The sequence below is a fragment of the Brachionichthys hirsutus genome, chromosome 12 (assembly GCF_040956055.1).
Source record: "Brachionichthys hirsutus isolate HB-005 chromosome 12, CSIRO-AGI_Bhir_v1, whole genome shotgun sequence".
In the NCBI taxonomy this organism is placed as follows: Eukaryota; Metazoa; Chordata; class Actinopteri; order Lophiiformes; family Brachionichthyidae; genus Brachionichthys; species Brachionichthys hirsutus.
The window spans coordinates 2,811,685-2,833,106 of record NC_090908.1 but is presented as its reverse complement, the minus strand read 5'-3'; the positions used below and the strand labels follow the sequence as shown (position 1 = coordinate 2,833,106).

Sequence of the window (21,422 nt, the reverse complement as noted above, 5' to 3'; positions counted from 1 at the left end):
AACAAGGGGAATAAAGCAAAAATCAATTTCTCGACTCAAATTTCTTTATTGATAAGCCATTTTATTTGTCAGAACTGCTCCTTAAAGTCAAACTTTCTTTGCCATTATTAAAAAATATGTGCTTTTAAAATGTATCTACATTGAAATTTGTCTCATAGCAACTATACTGGTATTCTGCTCTGACATGTTTTTGCAACGCATCCATTAAAAACCAGGAAATAAACACATAAAAACGCTTTCCAAAAGCGTGAAACTTTGCATTTCTGGTGTCTTTAATTTAGCAGTATATTATAAAAACTAATGGGAAAAATAAATGCTTTCTTTAAAATGGAGAACGCTAGAACATGTGATGTTGAACTTGCAGTTTAAACCTAGAAGCATCACAATAATATCACAAAGAGAAGAGAAAGAAGAGAGAGTGAGAGTGAGTTGTTTTTCACTTTTTAATCTAAGCCTGACTTCATTCCAGGTTCAAGCTCCATTCTGAGCTCACTAAAGTTCAGATCCTCTGCCATCAGTCGGGTCAGCAGAATATCATGTACCCCCCCCCCCCCCCATGTTCTAAAGGAAGTCTTTGTTTTTTCGTGTTTCCGAGGTGACTCTACGATACGCAGCAGGTGGAAGACTTCGGCTGCTCCAGTATGGACTCCCTGCGAAGGTCATCTGGAATTTTTCCTTCAGGACCCCAAACATTGAGCTCCCCGTAAACGCCCATGTCGATCATCTCCTCTTGCCAGGGGATGGGGATGTTGCCCGAGGAGAACTCGTCGAAAACGGCTTTATCCGGATCCTCCAAGGCGACGCCCTTCACCGAGGAGAAAGCGCCGACGTCATCCAGACTTTTGGCGTACACGACTTTAGGATCGGGGACAAAAGGAGGAGGCAGAATCCCTGGAGAGGAGAGACGTGAAACCGCAGAAGGATTCTTCACGTCAATGTTACACTACTCTGACCCAGCGAGTAAACGGTACCTGCATTGAGCTTCCTCCAGTTGAGCTCACTGAAGAACGGGTGCGCTCTGATCTCATCGCAGCACTCATTCTTAAATCCCATCCTCTGGTCGACCTCTCTGGCCAGCAGGCCGTCACAGAGCGACTTGGCGTGCTCGCCGCATCTGTCCGGATAGACCACCTCCCTCGTCAGCATGCGCTCTTTCATTTCTTCACGGTCAACCTAATAGCAAAGCAAACAGAAGAGCTTCCAGCGATAGCGAATTAGCTCTCTGGTAAGGGCGCACGGCATGGTGGGAAACATCCTGAAGCCCGTCTAGGTAAAAATCGAATGAGAATGTCTGCGGAACGGCACGATGGGATTTCCTGCTTCCGGTGCATAGCTGAAAAGTAGATAAAGTACAAAGCTGATATTGGTTTTAGCAAAGTTAAACTTTCCCCCCCATGCATTTACTTGCCTTTTGAGAAAATGGTATTGTTGCGTCGAGTTTGGGGAACTGATCTTATTGGTTGTCTTGAATGAACCCCTTTCATTTCGCTTACCTTCTCCCCTCTGTTTCTGAAGGGGTTTTTAGCAGCCAGAAACTCAAACAGAGTCACTCCCAGTGTGAAGTAGTCGACCGAAGAGTCGTACTTCTCTCCTTTCAACATCTCTGGCGCCATGTACCCTGCGAGAAGCAATGGAAAACCTCGTAAAGGTGTGTGAAGGTAATCCAAGTCAGGTGGATGGAGGCAAGGCCCACCTGGTGTCCCGGCATATCCTTTGGTCACCGTTTTACCTTCCTTCAGCTCCACGGCAAGACCCAGATCAGATATACGAACGTTCCCTGGTCGACAAAATAATTGATGAGTTGGTGCTTGATTAGAGCGGAGAGGACTAAAAGCAGTTTACCATCATTATCCAGCAGCACGTTCTCTGGTTTGAGATCTCTGTAGATGATTCTTTTCTGGTGGAGGTGCTCCAAGCCTTGGATGATCTGTGCAATGTAGAAACAGGCTCTGGGCTCGGTGAAGCCTGGGCTGTTCTCATCCACCAGGTAGATGTGGTACCTTCAGGAACAAGAGAACGTTTGAGCGCCAGCAAAAAAAAAGTACATCTTAATATGCGAGGCGTGCGTGTGCTCATTTGACATGGTATAATCTTTCTGTAACCTCGCTCTTACTTTGAAAGCCAGTGAAAACCTGATTTGCAAGAAATGAAGGGACTCCAACTAATGGATGCTTTTTTTTAAGAATGAATTTAGGTAGTTTTTAACAATAAAAAGTAGCTCAAGTTACACAAGAACAGCAGCCTGTGTATCTTCAACAGACTGAACCTTTCTAATAAACAATATTGATTTACATTAATCCCTGCCATGGTAGTCATAAAGCATCATTTTGTAATTTATTCTGGCACTTTGTTGTTAATACATTTTTTATTCTGAAATTAAAAGCTCTCTCATATCAGGGCGACTATACGCAGTAACGCAGAAGCGAGGGGATGGAGAGCATGAGCTTTCACTTGTTTCTCGCTGATCCTCTCTGGTCCCGTTTGTGTTCTCCAGAATGTCAACTTACTTGAGATCTCCTCCATTCATGATGGTCATGACCAGACAAAGTTCCTCCTTTGTCTGGAAGGCGTACGCCAAAGACACAATGAAGCGACTGTGAACCTTCTCAAGGATCCTTTTCTCCACCATCGCCCCCTAGAGCAGCACAGGAGGAAAGACATGGCACAGGGTAACTGAGGGCAGAAGAGCTCGGCTTTTTCTTTCCCTCCTCGGAGCTGAAGATTGAAGGTTGAAGTACATTTCAAATAGTGACCTCAGACAATTTAAAAAGGCAGCATGTAACTATGCCAGGAAGTTCCATGCAGAGGAGCTTTCCCCTAAAGCTTATGGTAATCGCTCTATCCCTCTCTCACTTGTTTAATGCTGCAGGCTAAAGGCAAACGGAACAGGAGCAGGAACGATTAGAACCATCGCAGGGCATCGTCTCCGAAACATCGAGCCTACGAAATCCCTTTAATAGTCACAAATCTTATCTGAGAAAATACTGCACTTGTTGCGTACAGAGGAGCAGGGGTCAAAGTTTATATGCTGAACATTCAGGGCGGGGGCAATCTGGTTGTCATGGGTTCACACACTATGCAAACAGGCAGAAATATGTGGCGCATAAGGTGCTAAAACCTTTTAGCATTGTTGTCCTTTAATAATCTGTTCAAATCAATCGGATTAAAAACACGCTGGCCTGACGCAGAAGGCCGACCTGCTCAGTGGGCGAAGGAAGGTTGTCGGTTCTCACCTCATAGCCTTTCCTCTTCTTCAACCTCTTCTTGTTCAGTTTCTTACAGGCGTACAACTTCCCCGTGGCTTTCATCTGACAGGCAGACACCTCCCCAAACCCGCCTTTGCCCAGCACGCGGAAGTCCAGGAACCAGTCCACGTCCACGGGCTGCATCTCAAGCCACTTCCACTGCAGGAACCGCTTCAGATGCAGGCTCTCCGTGAAGAACGTGTAGGGGGCGTCCCGCAAATAGTCCAGTGTGGCGGCCAGAGCTGCAGCGAACAAGTCGTCGCCTACGGCCTCCTGGGCTTCCTTCACCTTAGCAATGATGTCCTCGGGCAGGAAGGGGCAGTAGAGTTTGGCAGAGGGGTCCATGTAACGCTTGACGATCTTTGAGGCCTTCTTCTCCCTGTCGGAATCCTCTGCCAGGTCATAGTCCTCGATGTCTCGCCACAAGCGGCTAGGCCCGTTGTATTCTTGATTCGCATCCAGGAATTCCCTGAAGAGGCGCTTGCCTATGGGCTGCTCCACGCAGACTGAATCAAAGGCCAAATCCAGGGTGTCCCTCAGGGCCTCGCACACGGTGATGTGTGGCAGCTTGAGGCGGGAATGGTACTTCTTATCCCGAGCCGCCGCCGGGTTGGAGCCATCGATGCTTCCGCGGGCGTTGATGTAAGCGGAATTTGCGACCACTGTGGTCAGTCCTCCGATGTCCATCATGACGGAAGGAGGCTGTCAGGCGGCGCAAAGAGATGGGAGCTCGGGATTGGTGTCAACTCGCACCCTAACACACACACACCTGAGTCAACACCTTTCACTAATCCATTAACACCCTAATGCCCCAGACAAGCGCGCGAGAGAAAGGAAGAGAAGCTGGAGCATCACCAGCCAATCAACTGGGACATTCATAGCGTTGGGTTTGGGAAAGGTAACTGGGCCCCCCCCCCCACACACACACACACACACACACACACACACATTTCTACAATGAACTATAAATTCACTGCGAGGGTTAAGGTGCTTTAAACTTAAGTCCAATTTAATTTGCAGAAGTAGTTAATCCGACATAGAAACTGTGTTTTCCACATTTAACGTTTCACCGATTTGGAATAAGGCTGATGACAGTAACCCCCGGCAACCTTCAAAGTGCACCCGGTCGTGTCACGCTTACAGTAAGAATAAGAAAAGTGAACCTCGCCCTTTGTATGCAAGACCGATTCTGAGGGTGAAAGGGGGCTTAGAAACAAACCAGCGTCGTCTGCATCTGCTCCCGGGCTCTTAATCACTACTCCATGTCAAAAACAGTTGGGCTCGTCGTTCAATAAAACAGGGCGTGTGGTCGGGTCAGAATCAGCACCGGCCCAAAGAATGCTGGGATATAAATTCAGAGCCCATGAATTTTAAGTAGAAGTTATTCTCACCTCGTAGAGATCCTCTTGGTTGTCGAGCATTTAGTTTCCTCTCAAGCAAACGGATCCCGAGGCCCACCTTGCCAGTCCGAGTCGAGGACTTCAGCGTCTGCGGGATCTTCAAAGAGCCACGAGTCTCAAAATGACCCGAGGGTCTTGACCCAACTTCGCCAGGTCCTTTTGGGTCTCTTTGTTACCGTGAACAGCCACCGGGATCCTTTTTAGAAAGCCTGGGGGCGTCGGCCATTCATTTCAAATTAAACGTGAGCACAACAACCATGAATATAGAAACAAAATTATTAAAACAATCTATATTTTTAATTTGCAAACTTATATTAGATTACAGAAAAGGTATTTGGAAGAGTCAGTACGCGTTGCTAAATTTTAAAAGGGAGACCTTTGAAGGGAGAACATGAAGACCTAAGCAACCACACTTCTTTACATCGATAACTTCTTGAAGGTCTAACCTCATCTCACTGGCCTCTAGAGGATACTATAAGCTACAATCGTTGTAGGATTCAAATTACGTAATTCACACAAAAGCTTATCCGTTATCTATTGGGAGTCTGGGTTAGAAAAGTCTTTACCTTGCTGGTGCCATTATTTTGTAAACACTACCAAGGTGTTAACGCGGTGATAAGAGAATTCCGTAACCCCAAAATACAAAAAAAGAAAAATGCAAACGAGAGCAGGAAAAGCAGCTGCCTACAGAACGGAAGGAAGTCTGCCCGAAACGCCGGCGGGTGAGAAACTAGCTCAAATTATTGCCAAGAACACAAAACAAACTGAACCAACGCATCTGACAGAGAACCCCCCCCCCCTTGTCCAGGGTTGCCATGGCACCCTGCATCAGGCCCGTCAGAATCCGCGGTGTTGCACAAACACAGCATGTCAAAGCAGACACTTTGGCTATCGTGGAACATTTTGATCATCATCATGTCTGCCGTATGCAATTGCAAAACAAAAAAAAAAAAATTAGGAATAACTATTCAAACAAGTATATTATACATTCTCCAACAGCAGTAGCTTTTACAGAAGGTCGTTTTGTGGGATGGCTTATTGAGATGTGGATCAGACAAAGAAAGACTTCAACGTGGAGGCGGGGCCACAGACTACAGTCCCCTTAGACGACGCAGGCGCTTCAGGTGCAATACACACCTCCGTTTTCTCAATATTCATCTACACCCCTGAGAAAGCCAGACAGAAATACAGGCATGGGAAACAGGGGGGGGGGGTCGAAGACGCACACACAGAGAGGGGACTAAACTCCCACGCAGAGGGTGGCTTGAAGGACTGTTTGTTGGAGGGGCGAGCCGAGACTGCTTTAGTCCTCGTCGTCATTCTCATCGAACTCGTCGTCGTCGTCGTCGTCCCCCGTATAAGAAACTGGAGTCTCCACGCGGGAGCCGCTGTAGTGGGAATCGTTCGAGCTGGAGGCCATGGTGCCGTCGGGGCAGCCGTCGCTGCGAGAGGAGGAAGAGGATTTAACCGCGTGTCGAGCGCAACAAACTGGTGAATCCCGGTTAGAGCGCTCACCTGGCGGGGTAACGGGCCCCGTTGGCCGAGGACCCCCCAGTGATGTACACGTTACTGATGGGACCCTTGGCCATTTCTGCAAAGAAATTAAATGATGCCCAAAAGTCTTATTTTACCGTATTTTAGTCAAAGAAAAATCAAAGTATTTTTATCTGGCTTTGGTTGATGGAAAGTGCCGACATTTCGGGTTATTATCGGTAATAACACACATACTTTGATGTAGTGTGTGTGTGTGTGTGTGTGTGTGTTGTGTGTGTGTGTTCATCAAACCTTCACACAATCTCACAAAAAGCATGAGACAATATTTAGCTTCTAATATTTGTTTCATTTAATTGAGATCACATCAAAATGATAACATGAAATGTTGTAAAACCATTACAATGTTTTTCTTTTTGCATTTAATGCAGTTTAATCTAGGGGGGGTCTGTGACACGCACCTATAACGTAGGGCTCCAGAGCCTTGGGCACCAGGCTGCGTGCAACCTTCAGGTCCTCTGGAGAACACTTCCCCACCTCCAGGCCGCAGGCCATGCCCATTCGCTTCAGCACCTCGATGTCGTCGTGGATCTCAAACATGCTGTCAAAGTTGAACAAGTACTCAAACCTGTGGATGAGAAAGAGGAAGACCAGGAGCCATGAGGAAGGAAACATATCCAGCAGGTTTATCGGTGCGTAACCCTGAAGGAAGCCATCATGAAACACAAAAACACCGCACGAGTAAAGGATTAACTCTGAGGCTCTGACACCCCCCCCCCCCCCTAAGGTTGAATCGTTGAGACGTACTTGTCATTGGAAATGCTGCAGTCGATGACCGTCTTCTTGCTGGTGTTGACGATGATGAAGGGAAGATGGATGATGGAGTTGGGAGGCGGAGGCCTGTTTGCCTGCTGCTCCGTCTGCCTGTTCCGCTGAACCAGGTTTTTAAAAGCTATTTGCTGTAAAATGAGAGCAAACACAGATGCAGCAACTTACAGGAAGTGCTTTTATACAGACGACATATGCGACGTGTCAAAAAGCAAGGTTGGTCGAGACAGCAGAGTTTTCACGGTGCAGCTGCACAAACGCAACATGCTCACATCATCGCACTAAATAAACTAAAACACCTCATCGGTACTTGTATATTTAAAATAGAATGCAGTGCAGCTCAAACAACACCTACAAACTCTGTAATAAGCATGTAGTTAAATGTTAGACTGTAATTACAAACGCAGCAACTAAAAGGGCACGTGAAGAAAAGCCACGAGGAGAAAGACGTTTTTGGTACCATCACAGTGAGCAATGGTCTCAAGCAGAACCGGCGCAGCTAGCAAGGCTACTAGCGCAGAACGCCCTGAAAGCAAGCATTCATTCCCGACCTGCAGAATGAGCTCCTGAAGCTGCGACTGTTTCTGCTTAATCCTTTCCAGCCGCCTTTGCCTCTCCACCTGCAGTTAAAATGAAAATAAAACATCGATTAGAAATGATGACTAAATACAGAACAAGCGAAACAGAACCGTCTCCGCTGCGCACGTCTACCTCCAGGTTTTGGCACTCTTGCGCCGAGTTGGTGGGAAGCCCGATCCATTTGATCTCTTTCTTTTCTTTGGAGATGATGTTCATGGCCATGAGCACATTGAGGGCGTCGTACACACGTCGCCGAATGTTCTTCTGGTCATACACGTGCTGAAACAGGAAGAGCAAGCTTCAGCATGTTGGAGCATGTAATAAACCTCATCCTGGAAGGCTGCCGCGAGGCTGCCGCTCTCACCGCGTCGTTGGGCGACATGTGGTTGTCCGAGGAGCTGAACTCGGCCACCAGCTCGTCTGCCACTTCATTGTAGGTGGTCACGCCTTTCTTCTGCACCTTCTCGCACACTTTCATGGAGAAATGCCTCAAGCCCTTCCCGTTCTTCTCCCCTTTCTTGCCTCGTTTGCTGCAGACAGAGCAGATCAAACGCACCAACTGAAGAATTAGAGTTTCGTGCTGGAGATATCTTATGTCTGCTGGGAACGTCCCAGTGGGAGAAGGCCTCGGGACCCCCCCCCCCCCCCCCCCGGGAAACTGCTGGAGGAGGCGAGTGGGGACATGGAAGTCTGGACGTCCCGGCCTCGGATAAGCGTTGGAGGACGGATGGACGGAATGCCTTTAATTATCGGACACGCTAGAACCTGCTTAGCCTTTTGTCACCGATGCTCCGGGTTTGACCTACAATAAGGACACTTCCATGGAAAAGATAAAATGTTCTTATCATGGAGTTTAGAACGAAATAGCTGAGATGAGGTCAGGTTGGATTTTCTCCATCCATCCATCCATCTTCTCCCGCTTATCCGGGGCCGGGTCGCGGGGGCAGCAGCCTAAGCAGGAAAGCCCAGACGCTGGATTTTCTATCATTAAGAATTGTCATAACAGAAGTGATGGAAAAACACGAGATAATATGCTTATAGGCTGGAAGGAAGGATGGATTGATTGATTGATTGATTGATTGATGGATGGATGTCTTATGTTCAGTATCAGACTTGATGTATGTTTTTGTTAAAAAGAAAAATATATATAAGTTCCATTTTATTCTAACAAACCGAAGGAAGACGGAGAAGTCTTACCCTGACGACCAAGGAGACGCATCAGACGGCTGGCTCTGAGTGAGAAACTGGGAACTGGGTGTATGTGGACTGTTCACCAAAATGGTGTTTGTTACCGTCGGCCTCTGCGGCGTTCCAATCACCTACAAAAGGACAACGCAACAGAAACGGGGTCATTATGACAGAATGGCTTCCGGCTTCTCCACGAGAGCTTTGAAACATTCTCCCACTTTTTAGGGGGGAAGCAAAACAAGCCAATGAAAGAAAAAAGAAAGAAAAAAAAACACACATTAGTATGTGTAATACTACATTACTATTCCAGGCAGCTTAACTGACTGATGTTAGTTATGAAAGAAAGGACTGAAAGTGTAGATCCATAGTAGTGATCTAAGGTGAGCCATCTCTTCAGTAAGGTTTTGTCTAAGTATATCTCCACACTAATCTGATCACCATTATGAATGCATTCCATGTATGTAAAGGGATGATGGGTGTAATCCTGCTGACAGTAGAGTTAATAAGCTTAGGATCAACTGCCTCCACCTGCCCTGTGCGCAGCGCGGTCACCTCACAATGATGGGGGGGGGGGGGGGGGGCTTACACAACAGTAGGATACAGTCGAGAAACCTGAAGAATGAATTACATCCGCAACATTCTGATAGCTTAGAAAAAACCTTCCATCGCTTTTGAAAAAGTACAAGTGATAGAAGCTTGGAATAGACGGCACTTAATTCTAAAAGTATATATTCCTACAGTGTTTGCTGTGTCGAGCATCACTCACCATGTGTGGCACATGATGCAGGTGCGGAGCAATGTTCACATTGGATTGCCCAAGGGTTTTGGGTAGTAGCTGTTTGGCCCCAGGGACAGCTGTAGGCTGGACCGTGACCAGAGACAGGACACCTAACAGAAGACACAAGAACAGCGTTGGTTGACACTCCATTGCCCCAAACCGTGCAACTAAAAGCAAATAACTGCACCGAAAAGAAGAACAACTGCTTTGTGGGACAGGATAACTGCTGGACGAGTCTACCGAGCTGCCGGCTCCAGGTAACTACTACTAACTCGTACCTTTGCTCGGGCTCAGATTCTGATCGATGAAAACCTTCAGCTCTCCATTTGTCTCAATCAGACCAGCCTGCAAAAGACGCAAATGCAACACACTCCATAATGACATTACCAACACAATGAGTCCCGAGTAAATGGAAGAGAAACGTCCCAGTAACTCTTCTTCTTCAACCAGAACACACGTGATGTAAACATTTGACTAAAAACATGTCTCTACTTACATCTTTAGCCATGATCCCAAAGGACCGGGACGAGTCGAGCTTCAGGTCAAATTAAAAACGCTCAATGAGTCACTGGTCAGACCCCTGGAGAGACAAAAGGGAAGTCAACAATGATGCGTCCCAAATGTCACGAACGAGAGTTTCCCCTTGTGCCCCTTAAAACGGATGCCCGTCTCAAAAGTTCGCGTTAGCGCGGGTTAAGTTACTGGCTTGTTATCAGAGCAACGAAACGTGGCCGGAATGATCGACCGGGGTCGGTAGTTTGAACCCCTGAAGTCCACGGGACACGCACAGAACAACTCGAGCACCCCTTTGATGCTCGTAACTTTTACCACGCTAGAAGGCCTACTTTGGGTACCGCGCACGTCCGGAGGAAAGGCATCGTATAACTTCTGCTACAGGTCACACGAACACGCCAAGTTTGTTCCACGCCGGCGTTAAGCTGCATTTAATAAAGTGCTGTTAAAGGTATTAAATCCACACGCAGCAGAAACCACGCCGATAAACACGCGACGACAGCAGCGAATAATCTTTTGTTGACCGCAGCTAGCTAACTGCTCAGAGCTAACAGCGAGACCCAACTTGGTGGCGCTTGGCTAGCTTGCTAGCTAGCTAGCTAGCTTATGCGCGTTCTGAAAGGATTTACACTGAAATTTAGCGATCATTGATTGCGCGCTGCGGGTTTATGTCGAATTTGAACGTGTGTTGACGTTTAAGAAATGCGCGCCCGTTCCGCACAGATTCTTTATGAATGATTTCGTGCACTTACGAGCGCACTCCCTCCCGGCTCTGCGACGGCTGTTGTTGTTGGCATTTGAGAACGGAGGAAGAGGAGGTCTGAATCCTTACCAAACAGGAAACAAACTAAAGCAATGTCGAAAGGCTTTTCAATAATTCCGCAATTAATAACATGGAGAACATTTTATTGGTTTATTCTGTGTTGTTTGTTTGTTTTCTTCCGGTTTCCGTCTTCTTCTAATGTGCAGCGATGCCAGAATTTAGCATGTTCGAGCATTTATCGTTTCTGATGGAAACACCAACCAGATCAACTTCACGATGGAGTAGAAATAATATGAGTTTTATTCAGACTAAATGCAATTTAAAATTCACGCAAAGAAATATTTTAAAACTTTCCATTAACCGGACTCAACTATAATATATTGACAGCCGGTGAGCTTTGTCGCCCATGGCCGAATCTTTACTCTAATGTAGTCGAATACATTTACTTTATATAAAAATGACTTATATGCATACCACTGAGTGTTACTCTCAATAAGATGTCAATCCTAATAATAGATTCTAACCAACGTTATTTGTAGGATATGATCAATAAATTCGCGGTAATCCTGAACATTTGTTTTATATTATGTTGCTTCGGGACGCTCGGAAATACTCGGAAGATTCTTCGTACTGTTTATTAATACGAGACGGGCCGAGAATATTGAATTTATCAGTGTGATCATAATCGTCGTGCACCGTTATGGCAACCTAACAAAACTTCCCCTGTTGACATGATTATAGCTAGCTACACACGCTAATTTAGCAACTTCTTTCAGCGTATATTAAGCGTAACTCGTATGTTGCTGGTTGGTAATATCTATCGAGTCATTTAGCGACGAGCTAACCCGCGATTACGATTCGAAACCCCGGAACATCAGCGCTTTGTTAGCCAGCTAGCGATACGACAGCTAAAGGTTGGCGGACAAGCTAATCCCCAATGTCTCCCACAACATTGATAGAATTAGCAAAAAAAAAATGCGTAAATCGATAGCTTTGTATCTGTTGACGTAGAGCTGTGTAAACATACAATGAGACATCTGTTTACTGCAGCTGGGTGGCGACTCATAGGCCGAACGCTACGGCTTACCGGCACCTTTCACAAGTTAGCCAAGTTGTTAGCCCTTTCCAGCCACTCTCCGCTAGCTTTGCTAGAGCAGCGCGTCTCACAATCTGATCTTGGCGGTGTCTCACTTTAGCGACATCTGATTGGATAGTGTCGATGAAACGAAAACGAGGCGGTCGAAGTTGTTGACGCCCACAAGCCTGCGTGTTCTCTGATTGGTGGATACCAGCCAAACTCAAAGACAATCCACATCTATCGCCATCTACTGCTCGGGAGGGTAGGGATTGTGCCTTAACCTTGTCTATGAGTTCACGAATTTCGTTCAATGTTTTTGCACTTGGGTGATAATTAAAACTCATAAACTCAAATCTTTGCAGGATACAAAGTGTATTATTTTCCCCTTTGGAAGTAGTCACTTTTATTAGACTATACAGTTGTGTGTTTTTATTACTTTGTAGCCTTAGATCAATGTCGAGACTCAAACACCACTCATTCGAGCTCAATTGGGAATAGACTGCTGAGTGCTATCAGAGTCATTCCCATTCACAACTGGTGTTTCAATTACAAGCTTTCCCTCATTGTTACATTGATGCTTCTCTCCTTGAATGTGATCAAGTCAGAATGTGAGATAAAAAGGAACGCTGTCATGAACAGATATCCTATCAGTAGCACTGCTATATGTTTGTTATTGAAACTTGTTGAAGGGTGTATTCATTTTTTTTCAAGATAAAACTCAAATTAGCCCAAATCAGCTCAACAGAGTTGGTTTTCATGCTTTATGTTGCGAATGAGTCGCATTAAGTCAAGCTCTCATGGGAGTATTGTTTTAGGCACATAATGGGGAAACTGAGCTGGCTGGTCAAAGTTCTGTAGGAATCTTTGAGTACCTTTTGGTTTATTAATGTAAAAGTTACTAAGCTAGTCGAGTAAATGTGTTTCATTTTTTTTATGAAAAACACTTTAGGGTTTTGGCTTCTGCAAAATTGACGGTTTGCTGTTTTTCTCTGCTATTTCTTTTTCCATTTCTTTTTTGCTGTTATAATTCATTAATGTATTTATTATATATAATCTTCATGATCGGACTTTGTGTAACAATCATACAAAATAACATGAGAAGCACTTTTAGCTGTGGATGATTGTACTATTGTAATTTTTTTTGTAATGTAATGTATTAGAATTAGTCAATGTGAATGATGCTCTGAAGTGATACTATGACAAAACAAATATTTCCATTGGCAATAATTGGTTGCTGTAGTTTTAAAAATAGCCAAAAATGTGTCACACCCAAATACCTACAGCAAATAATAGTGATCAAATGAGGACATTTATCTTTACCTTAAGGACTTTTATAATATTAAGCACATTTTCCCGATCATGCATCAACTGCGTTTGCCAGAGGACATTTACATGCGCAGGGTAATAACATATTTACATGCATGTTCAGAAACTGTGCAGGCATTTCCGCATCTTTCTGCACGAGCCAATTACAGCGCGACTACTTTCGCGCATGCGCACACGGAGCGACTGTCCGGGCTCCCGAACTGGTAAAACAGCGGGTGTGAAAAATGGTAGGTGACCAAAATAAACATAAACACAGGCATTGGCTTTAGCGCCACGGAGTCTTGCCTCCGGCGCTCCGGTCGTATTATTAAAGCGCAGACTGTGTCGCGTTTTTTGGCACGCCAATGGTGGTCAGTTATTTGTGTTCGTCGCTATTACAGGGAAGGTCAGTTGATATTTTGAGAACAGCTAGCTAGCTAGCTAGCTACTTGCCTAACCAAAAGAGACGTGCAGCTAGCTAGCTAGTTAGTTAGCTGCCCGTCTCTTTTGGGCAGGCAAGTCTGGCAACTTCAGCTGTGAGCAGGTCAGCGGTTCGGCCCCCGGAATGCGGGCAGATACGCGGTGAAGTCTGAGTGAAATCCAGGGAAATATGTAACCATAATGTCTGCTCACAAGGTACTGGAAATTACACATTCTGGCTAAATTAGCTAACGTTAGCCAGCTGTAAATGACAAGCTAGTAGCTAGTCTGACAGGCTGATGTAGATTTGAGTTCTGGGATAAGGTTGGTATTTCTTGCAGCGTGTTACTGAAGTCAATCACGTGTTCCGCCACATGTCTGAAAACGGTGACGATCGTGTTTCAGTTCCTCAGAGCTCATCTGCTAAATCAGTTGTTTTTTGCATTACTCTGGCACAAAGTGAGGACTTTATCGATGAGGATTTTCTGTAGCGTCTTCTATCATTGCATGTTTACAATCACAGCATTCTTAAAAGACTGCCGAAGGGCTTACTGTACAGGATATCACTTAAAACAGTGTATAAATGATAATGCAGGGCAGCGCGTCAGACATCTTCCAAAGTAACTTCCCAATCTCGATCTCCCTGTCCTAATGAATTACTAGCAACCATCCCATTCTGCATAGTACTTGCTTGTGTTACTCTCCAGACTTGCTGCACCTCAGGGTCGTGGTGATGGCATCCTGTTCCCCTCCTCGTGTTACGTTTCTGAACGCAGCTATCTGAGGGGCCCTCCTGGGTACGGCATGTGCTTTGAGAATCCACAACATCCCCCTTTAGAAAAGCCCACGCTGGTGGAGTGGACATCGTTTCTACTCCGGCGTCTTCTATCGGACTAGCCTTCCTGAGTGTCTCCCAGTCTTTTCTGTCCTTTTAGGGGTCCCTGGATTCCTGTGGATGTGTGCTCTGCTGTGTTTGTTCTGTGCTTCGCTTTTTGTGTGCGTGTTGCTGTCCGCCCTCCCTGGCCTGATCGCACCTGTGTCTGACAGTCCCTGTCCTGTCATCACACAGCATAAGCTGAAGTCTTCGCAGAGGGACAAGGTACGGCAGTTCATGTCCTTCACACAGACCGGGGAGAAGACGGCCGTGTACTGCCTCACCCAGAATGACTGGAAACTAGAAGTAGCAACCGACAACTACTTTCAGAATCCGGATCTCTACTGTAAGGAATCCATGAAGACGTCAGTGGACCGGAAAAGGCTGGAGCAGCTCTACAATCGCTACAAAGGTTTGTGAGATCAATTCCGTCTGTTTTACACCGCAGCTTAAAACACTTATGAGGATAATGTTACAGAAAACCCCGTAGTAAACGTTACGCTCTCTACTCGTGTCTTGCCGTAACGCTCTTATTTCCTTTCATAGATCCTCAGGATGAGAATAAGATTGGTATCGATGGGATCCAGCAATTTTGTGACGACCTCTCGTTGGATCCGGCGAGCATCACTGTGCTGGTCGTCGCGTGGAAGTTTCGTGCTGCCACTCAGTGCGAGTTCACCAGGAAGGAATTTCTGGACGGAATGACGGAGCTCGGGTGAGTGTGTGACATCGTCCAAGGTGGGACGTTTGTTGATTCTCCTAGTGTAGCTCCGGGAGGGAACGTTGTCTATTTATAACCCCCCTCCCCCCCTCTCCACCACCACAGCTTGGTATTCTGTGACTTCGTGGAACAAGTCTCTTGGAAAGCTGCAATGTTTTTGACTTTTCAATTCAGCTGTCAAAGTTAACTTCAGCTGTAACAAGACCATCGCGTTGCAGCTGGTTAAGGATTCTAAATGCAATCAGTGTGTTTGTTTGTTTGTTTGTTTGTTTGTGTTTTTTCACCTGAATCTTCTTTGTCTAGTTGTGACAGCCCGGAGAAACTGAAGGCGCTTTTGCCGAGGTTAGAACAGGAGCTCAAAGATAGTGGGAAGTTCAAGGACTTCTACCAATTCACCTTCAACTTTGCCAAAAACCCTGGACAGAAGGGGCTAGGTAAAAAAAAAAAACACACACACGGCAATATGAAAAGCAAGACGCCATACGGTGTCGTCGAATAATACACCGTTAAAATCAATGTTTTGTTGTTGTGTGTCCGTGTGCAGACCTGGACATGGCCGTAGCCTACTGGAACCTAGTTCTGTCGGGACGATTCAAGTTCCTGGATCTCTGGAATAGATTTCTTTTGGTGAGTCAGAGAAGTGTGCTGGATTTGAATCGACACATTACTAACCTTATGAAGCAGGTCGGACTTTGCAATGGAATGCGAGAAAGATTCTTCACATCTGTCGTCATGTTCATCAAGTCGTGACAGGATGGTTTCGTGGTACTTCAAATACCGCAGTTCTGTTTCGTAAAAACAATGCAGTGCGTCATGTTCGGGAAAGAGAGAGACAGAGAATCCAGTATCTGACGGTTATTGGTTATCACCGATCAACCAGCAGTGGGGGTGTCGATTCTAACCAGTAGGTGTTTGGTGAGAATGTCACCAAATGTCAGTGGCAGAGCTAAGAAGGTCTGTTAACGTCGCATGTCAATTACAGGAACATCACAAACGATCCATCCCAAAGGACACGTGGAACCTATTGTTGGACTTTGGTAACATGATCGCGGATGACATGTCGAATTATGACGAGGAAGGTGAGTTTGGAATGAGAGGTCCTTCAGATTTAGTACTGATTTCCATGTTTACCCGTCACTGCTGACGCGTTGCTTTTGTTGCAGGAGCGTGGCCCGTCCTCATAGATGATTTTGTGGAGTTCGCTCGACCGATCGTAACGGGATCCAAGCGTAAGACTCTCTGAATCCAATCCCAACTCTGGAAAGCCAGAGCGTTGTTTCTTTTACAGTGACTTGGTAGGTTTTTTTTTTTTTTAAGACTTGTACAAATAAAAAAAAAAGAAAAAGTGACAATTCAAGAAAATGGAAGCACTTGAAACGGTCCCAAAACCGCCTTCCGGGGAGCCGAGTACGAACTGAGAATGACCGGCCACATCGTCGTCCTTGTGAGACTGAAGTGTCGTTATGGACATTTCCAGATTCACCTCCGTCTCTCCTGCTGGATTGTCAGAATCCCGGATGCTCCTCTGCTCCGGCTCCAGGTGGAGCTCTGCCTGTCGGGCCACAGCCCTGTCGGTGGGAATGGACGAGCACCGAGAGGAAGCTCCCCAGCTGTGTGCGCTCTGGAATGACCGGATGAGAGGAAAGCGCGTTTCAAGATTCCGCCTAGTCAGCTTCGTTTTTGTCGCATGAAGCTCTGACTGAGAAGCGTCTCGCTCCGACCTCGGGGACGGAGCACTCACTACACCAGCACCATCAGGACCGATGCAGTTTTTACTGTACATACTGTATCTACTGGGACAGTTCACAAAGAGAACTATATGAAGAATAATATAATCTTGTCAAATGTATAAAAGAAAAAGAGAATTCTTTTATGTACAGTAAATGCTAAGACCTCGAACAGGATGCCTCAGTATCATCAGTCGTGTGTTAGTTTAGTTATTGGGTGGATCTGGTCAGTCATGGAAATGTAAGCGTCTCATTAAAAGCATGTGAACACACAGTTTACGTCACTTTGGGCTGGTTTTACAAAAAAAAAACATTTCAGCGAAAGAAAAAATGGATGTTTGATTTGGATATTTGATGTTGGGCTCGAGGGATTCATTGTGCGGGTTGATCCTGAACCCGACGTGTCCTCACTAAGGGTAAATGCTTTGTGATTGTGGAGGACAGAGTCTTGTCTTTATCATATTATCCCTCTGAGACAATAAAACGATACTTTAAGTACTGCTTTAAGTGATCAATGTACATCAAGAGTCATAGACCCTTAGCATTGCATGGCACAAATCTGTATCGTATGGCAGCGCAAAGTCCTCAGGTCAGAAGCTATAGGACACGAAAGAGGGAGACCAAGTCCTCAGGTCAGAAGCTATCGGACACGAAAGAGGGAGACCAAGTCCTCAGGTCAGAAGCTATAGGACACGAAAGAGGGAGACCAAGTCCTCAGGTCAGAAGCTATAGGACACGAAAGAGGGCTAATGTTTAAATGAATTGTTTTGAATTCAAAGTGAAGAAAGAACTAAAAAGAGGATGGAACGAGTTCCAGGATGTAATCACTTAATCACTTTGTAGAGTTCGTGTGGTTTTCATGCAAGCAAACAGTTTTCTGTTTATACACCAGCAGGCATGAGGAGACATTAACTTTAACCAGTAGCTGCATGTCTGTCTGCCGGTCGGTGCCGAGTGGGTTCAATAAGAGCCGTGAGAGTCAGCCTCAACCGGACTGTGTGCAATTTGACAAAAACAATGAGCTAAAATAATTGTAAAAATTTAAATATTCTACCCAAAAAAACAAAACAAACATTTAGGACACAGAAAAAGAGTGAAAGGCATTCATCTTTGTGACCGTGACGTAATAGTTACATTGTCTGATGGATATTAAACTTTTATTTTGAAAACATGTAATTGTACCTTCCCAAACTCTTGCTTTTATCTCTGCTGCTCTTACAGCGTGGACAACAGGGGGGGGGGCATCCAGTCCATGCAACCTTTCCATTCGGTCTCCCTCTCCTTGCTTTGCATGCGAGAGGCACACACCTGAGGGTGTTACCTGGACGACAGCTCGACTAGCCCCTCCCTCTCAGCGTGCGAGTCATCCGAAACCCAGACCGCTGTTATTTGCCTTGACAAATGAAAGAACCTTGTCTGTACAGTTTGATGAGAGCTTTGGGGGTGGGGTGGGGGTGGTACTACAGAATCCACATCGACTGAGGTAAAGAAGGAAAATGACAGAAGGTGCCTCTCAGGCTCTTCCATGTGATCCTGGCAGTGAAAGGTGAGACCGTCGACTCGGCGTCTTTTCTCTCTCTTTGTTTCGTTCCCACTCGCGCAGGTTCATTTGGGACTGACATCGGTTTCCCTCCCCATCGACTCATCCTCTGTTAGTTGAGGTGAAACCTGTAAAGCTGCTATCGGGGGGTCAGCTCCCGGAGCGCTGGGAAACATTTAGAGTAAGACAACGAGACATTCTACCCTGAGATATCGAGGATTGTTTTAGCTTTAGCTACCAGCTCCCACAGAGAGAGTAACTTTAAACTGTCTAACCATCCAGCCAAGGCATCTGATCCCCCCCCCCCCGCAGCAGAAACCCAATCCAGCGGCGGCTGCCGATGTCTTTCATGAGGAAGCTTTCTATTCATTGTGACGCCGAACGTTTGTGAATCTGCCCCAGCAGGATCGACCCCTACGGCTTTCAGATACACCACGACCTCGCTTCCTACCAGGAGATGAGGAGCGAGTACGTCGCCGTCCTCGCCAGAAGGTCGACGAGATGGTCCAAGCTCCTCCAGGAGAAACCGCAGGTGGAGAAGAACTTGACGGGTAACAGCAAACGCTTTGTTCCCGTGCCCATGTGGTCATTCGATGCGATTACAACATGTTTGTTTGTTTGTTTGTTTGTTTTGGGGAAGTGAAACGGTTCGTCCGTAAAGGTGTTCCTAACGAGCACCGCGCCAGGATCTGGATGGTGGCGAGCGGCGCACAGGAGGAGCTGGAGCGCCGCCCGGGGTACTACCATTCTCTCCTGGCCTTAGAGCACGACAGCAAGTTGAAGGAGACTATCCAGATGGGTGAGTGAACGCGACGTGGTGCAACGAGGGCGTGTCGTCACTGGAACGTTTCCGCAGAACCGTTTCCTGCTAGAACGCATCGGTGTCCGCCGAGAGAAAGCCAGCATCCCTGGAGACCCTTCATTGTCCGTCTCTGTTACTTTTGTTTGGCAGACATGCACAGAACCTTTCCGGACAACGTCCTCTTCGGGAACCGAGCAGAACCAAGCCTGCAGAGGGCTCTGTACAACGTCCTGCTGGCCTACGGGCATCATAATAAAGCAGTGGGCTACTGTCAGGTACAGGAAGCAGTTAAGAGTCATGGTTCAATGCCACAGGAGGGGGGGGGGGGGGCTATTTGGAATAGCTCCCTAAAAGGTTATTGGCAGGCGACTGGTTCTTTGCAGAACACTCATCTGGGATGCTTTCCCGAGGAATCTCAGCCTCCTGGTTTTCCGTGATTGAATTCCCTTCCTCAAATCTCATTCGAGACTTAAAGTGAGGTTATTATTTTAAAGTGTGTCAGTAAAGGTTACACGGGGGGGTCGGGGGGGGGGGGGGGGGTCAAGCAATATCTGTGACCTTTACCGTCTCACACACACAGCCGATGGTGTCTGTCCTTCTTCCTCCCAGGGCATGAACTTCATTGCAGGCTACCTCATCATCATCACCAGAGACGACCAGAAGTCATTCTGGCTCATGGACGCCTTGCTGAGCAGAATTCTTCCAGGTTTTCTCTTCAGTTTCTTTTTGTTCTTTGTTTTTTCTTAACTCCTGCGTTGAATGCGGTTCGAACTTTTCTCCGGTTAAAGCTGGAGAAGAATTTACACTCACTAAATATTTGTAATGAAGTACTACATGCAAATATACAAAAGCAAAAACCGTATTCTCTGGCGATAATGTAGACTATTACAGCCCGGCCATGTTGGGGCTGAAGACCGACCAGGGGGTTCTGGGGCAGCTGGTGAAGGCGAAGGCTCCTGCTGTGGGGCAGCTCATGGCCCAGTTCCCTGGCGTTTGGACCCTGGTGGCGTCACGCTGGTTCATCTGCCTCTACGTTGACGTGCTCCCCATCGAGGTGAGGGCAACAGCCCAATCAGAGAGACACAAGCTTTTATGGAACATGGAAGACATTTTTCTCCTTTACTTGCAGACAGTTCTGCGGGTCTGGGATTGTCTGTTCTACGAGGGTTCCAAAGTCCTGTTCCGTGTCGCTCTGACTCTTGTCGTTCGCCACCAGCCAGAGATCCTGAGAGCTCGCTCTCTGCCCGATGTGTGCGCGTGCTTCAAGCAAATCACCAGCGGAGCGTTCACGCTGGACTGTCACACATTTATGCAGGTACTGCACCAAATTATCTTAGTCATTAATGAATGTTACTCTCAGTTGTCTTTAAACTACAAAATCAATGAATACAGATAAAACGATGTCAAAATGGCCCAAAGAGCAGATCTAAAGCCAAACAGCAAATAATAAGACAAGGGAAAGCGTTTGATTGGCTTGCCGACCTAATAAGAATTTGGCCTTTGATGTGTTGTATATTATTACTGCTGCTGCTCTTTCTTTCAGTAAAACATAATCAAAATGAACCACTTTCACTGATTAACCCTGATGATCATCGATCGCCCCTGCACACCTTACCTTTGCCTAAATGGTCACTGTGAGAATCGAGGTGGAATTTTTTTTACAAATACTAAAAATGTTCCCGTCCTGACAAATTTTCCTCCTATTCTCTGGATGCAACAATTCAATACATGAAATGGAAAATTCTCTTGGCCAGTTTATCATTACCAAAATAATCAGAAAGACCGTTAAAGTCAAAATGTTATTTTAAAAATTCTCTGCCTCTTTTTTTTTGACAGAAAATCTTTACAGAGCCTGGAAGCCTGTCGATGACAACTATTGATAAAATGAGAGATAAATGCCGACAACAAATACTGGAGGAGGAATCCGGACAATCCTAGAGTTTGGCTTCCACCACGTCTGGATTATTATTTAATGTTAACAGCTTTAACTCAGTATGATGTTCCATGTTAGTGACACTTAACTACAGGTACATTTTTTGGGCTGCTAATCTTGGGTTAGTATATTCTATTTTTTTATTCTCTTGTCCTATTGTTTTTATTTGTGATCTGGATTCCCCTGGGTCTGAAATAAAGAACCAAACCCATCACTCCTTTATCTCCTCTATTTCCT

The 21,422-nt window shown here is 46.0% G+C and overlaps 4 protein-coding genes across 6 annotated transcripts; 2 read left to right on the top strand and 2 right to left on the bottom strand.

The window, feature by feature from the left end:
* Positions 1–61: 61 nt before the first annotated feature.
* On the bottom strand, positions 62–4,156 carry grk1a (G protein-coupled receptor kinase 1 a). Its single transcript, XM_068745954.1, has 7 exons — positions 3,234–4,156; positions 2,508–2,635; positions 1,843–2,000; positions 1,694–1,777; positions 1,494–1,618; positions 972–1,173; positions 62–891 (listed from the first exon to the last, which is right to left on the bottom strand). The coding sequence occupies exons 1-7, from the start codon at positions 3,933–3,935 to the stop codon at positions 602–604; spliced, it is 1,689 nt and encodes a 562-aa protein (XP_068602055.1). The 5' UTR covers positions 3,936–4,156; the 3' UTR covers positions 62–601.
* Positions 4,157–4,675: 519 nt separating this feature from the next.
* On the bottom strand, positions 4,676–11,825 carry LOC137902123 (transcription factor Dp-1-like). The gene is made up of 13 exons (XM_068746182.1): positions 11,813–11,825; positions 10,775–10,849; positions 10,006–10,089; positions 9,788–9,854; positions 9,510–9,619; positions 8,741–8,862; positions 7,908–8,073; positions 7,676–7,822; positions 7,516–7,584; positions 6,944–7,095; positions 6,598–6,764; positions 6,161–6,236; positions 4,676–6,087 (listed from the first exon to the last, which is right to left on the bottom strand). Exons 3-13 carry the CDS (start codon positions 10,015–10,017, stop codon positions 5,949–5,951), a joined length of 1,227 nt encoding a protein of 408 aa, XP_068602283.1. The 5' UTR covers positions 10,018–10,089; positions 10,775–10,849; positions 11,813–11,825; the 3' UTR covers positions 4,676–5,948.
* Positions 11,826–13,369: 1,544 nt separating this feature from the next.
* LOC137901996 (DCN1-like protein 2) lies at positions 13,370–17,408 on the top strand. Its single transcript, XM_068746033.1, has 8 exons — positions 13,370–13,416; positions 14,658–14,874; positions 15,009–15,177; positions 15,487–15,617; positions 15,728–15,810; positions 16,166–16,262; positions 16,347–16,412; positions 16,661–17,408. The coding sequence occupies exons 1-8, from the start codon at positions 13,414–13,416 to the stop codon at positions 16,819–16,821; spliced, it is 927 nt and encodes a 308-aa protein (XP_068602134.1). The 5' UTR covers positions 13,370–13,413; the 3' UTR covers positions 16,822–17,408.
* A 943-nt stretch (positions 17,409–18,351) lies between these two features.
* LOC137902007 (growth hormone-regulated TBC protein 1-A-like) lies at positions 18,352–21,399 on the top strand. Of its 3 annotated transcripts, none has more exons than XM_068746045.1 (8): positions 18,352–18,456; positions 18,853–19,001; positions 19,091–19,249; positions 19,403–19,527; positions 19,862–19,958; positions 20,134–20,306; positions 20,469–20,567; positions 21,089–21,399. In XM_068746045.1, the coding sequence occupies exons 1-8, from the start codon at positions 18,407–18,409 to the stop codon at positions 21,188–21,190; spliced, it is 954 nt and encodes a 317-aa protein (XP_068602146.1). In that variant the 5' UTR covers positions 18,352–18,406; the 3' UTR covers positions 21,191–21,399. The 3 variants fall into 3 exon arrangements, with proteins under 3 accessions (XP_068602146.1, XP_068602144.1, XP_068602145.1); XM_068746043.1 differs by having other exon boundaries at positions 20,382–20,567; XM_068746044.1 differs by having other exon boundaries at positions 18,359–18,456; positions 18,856–19,001; positions 20,382–20,567.
* The last annotated feature ends 23 nt before the right edge of the window (positions 21,400–21,422 follow it).

Excerpts from the sequence above, each read along its gene's own strand:
- grk1a (XM_068745954.1), bottom strand. The coding sequence starts at position 3,935 with ATGATGGACATCGGAGGACTGACCACAGTGGTCGCAAATTCCGCTTAC. Across the intron at positions 2,001-2,507 it reads ATGAATGGAGGAGATCTCAA|GTACCACATCTACCTGGTGG; the intron begins GTAAGTTGACAT and ends TTGTTCCTGAAG. Across the intron at positions 892-971 it reads CTGGAGGAAGCTCAATGCAG|GGATTCTGCCTCCTCCTTTT; the intron begins GTACCGTTTACT and ends TCTCCTCTCCAG.
- LOC137902123 (XM_068746182.1), bottom strand. Across the intron at positions 9,620-9,787 it reads GAATCTGAGCCCGAGCAAAG|GTGTCCTGTCTCTGGTCACG; the intron begins GTACGAGTTAGT and ends GTCTTCTGTTAG. Across the intron at positions 6,088-6,160 it reads GGGGCCCGTTACCCCGCCAG|CGACGGCTGCCCCGACGGCA; the intron begins GTGAGCGCTCTA and ends CTCCTCTCGCAG.
- LOC137901996 (XM_068746033.1), top strand. Across the intron at positions 14,875-15,008 it reads GCTCTACAATCGCTACAAAG|ATCCTCAGGATGAGAATAAG; the intron begins GTTTGTGAGATC and ends TTCCTTTCATAG. Across the intron at positions 16,263-16,346 it reads GTCGAATTATGACGAGGAAG|GAGCGTGGCCCGTCCTCATA; the intron begins GTGAGTTTGGAA and ends CTTTTGTTGCAG.
- LOC137902007 (XM_068746043.1), top strand. The coding sequence starts at position 18,407 with ATGACAGAAGGTGCCTCTCAGGCTCTTCCATGTGATCCTGGCAGTGAA. Across the intron at positions 18,457-18,852 it reads TGTGATCCTGGCAGTGAAAG|CAGGATCGACCCCTACGGCT; the intron begins GTGAGACCGTCG and ends AATCTGCCCCAG. Across the intron at positions 19,528-19,861 it reads AAGCAGTGGGCTACTGTCAG|GGCATGAACTTCATTGCAGG; the intron begins GTACAGGAAGCA and ends TCTTCCTCCCAG.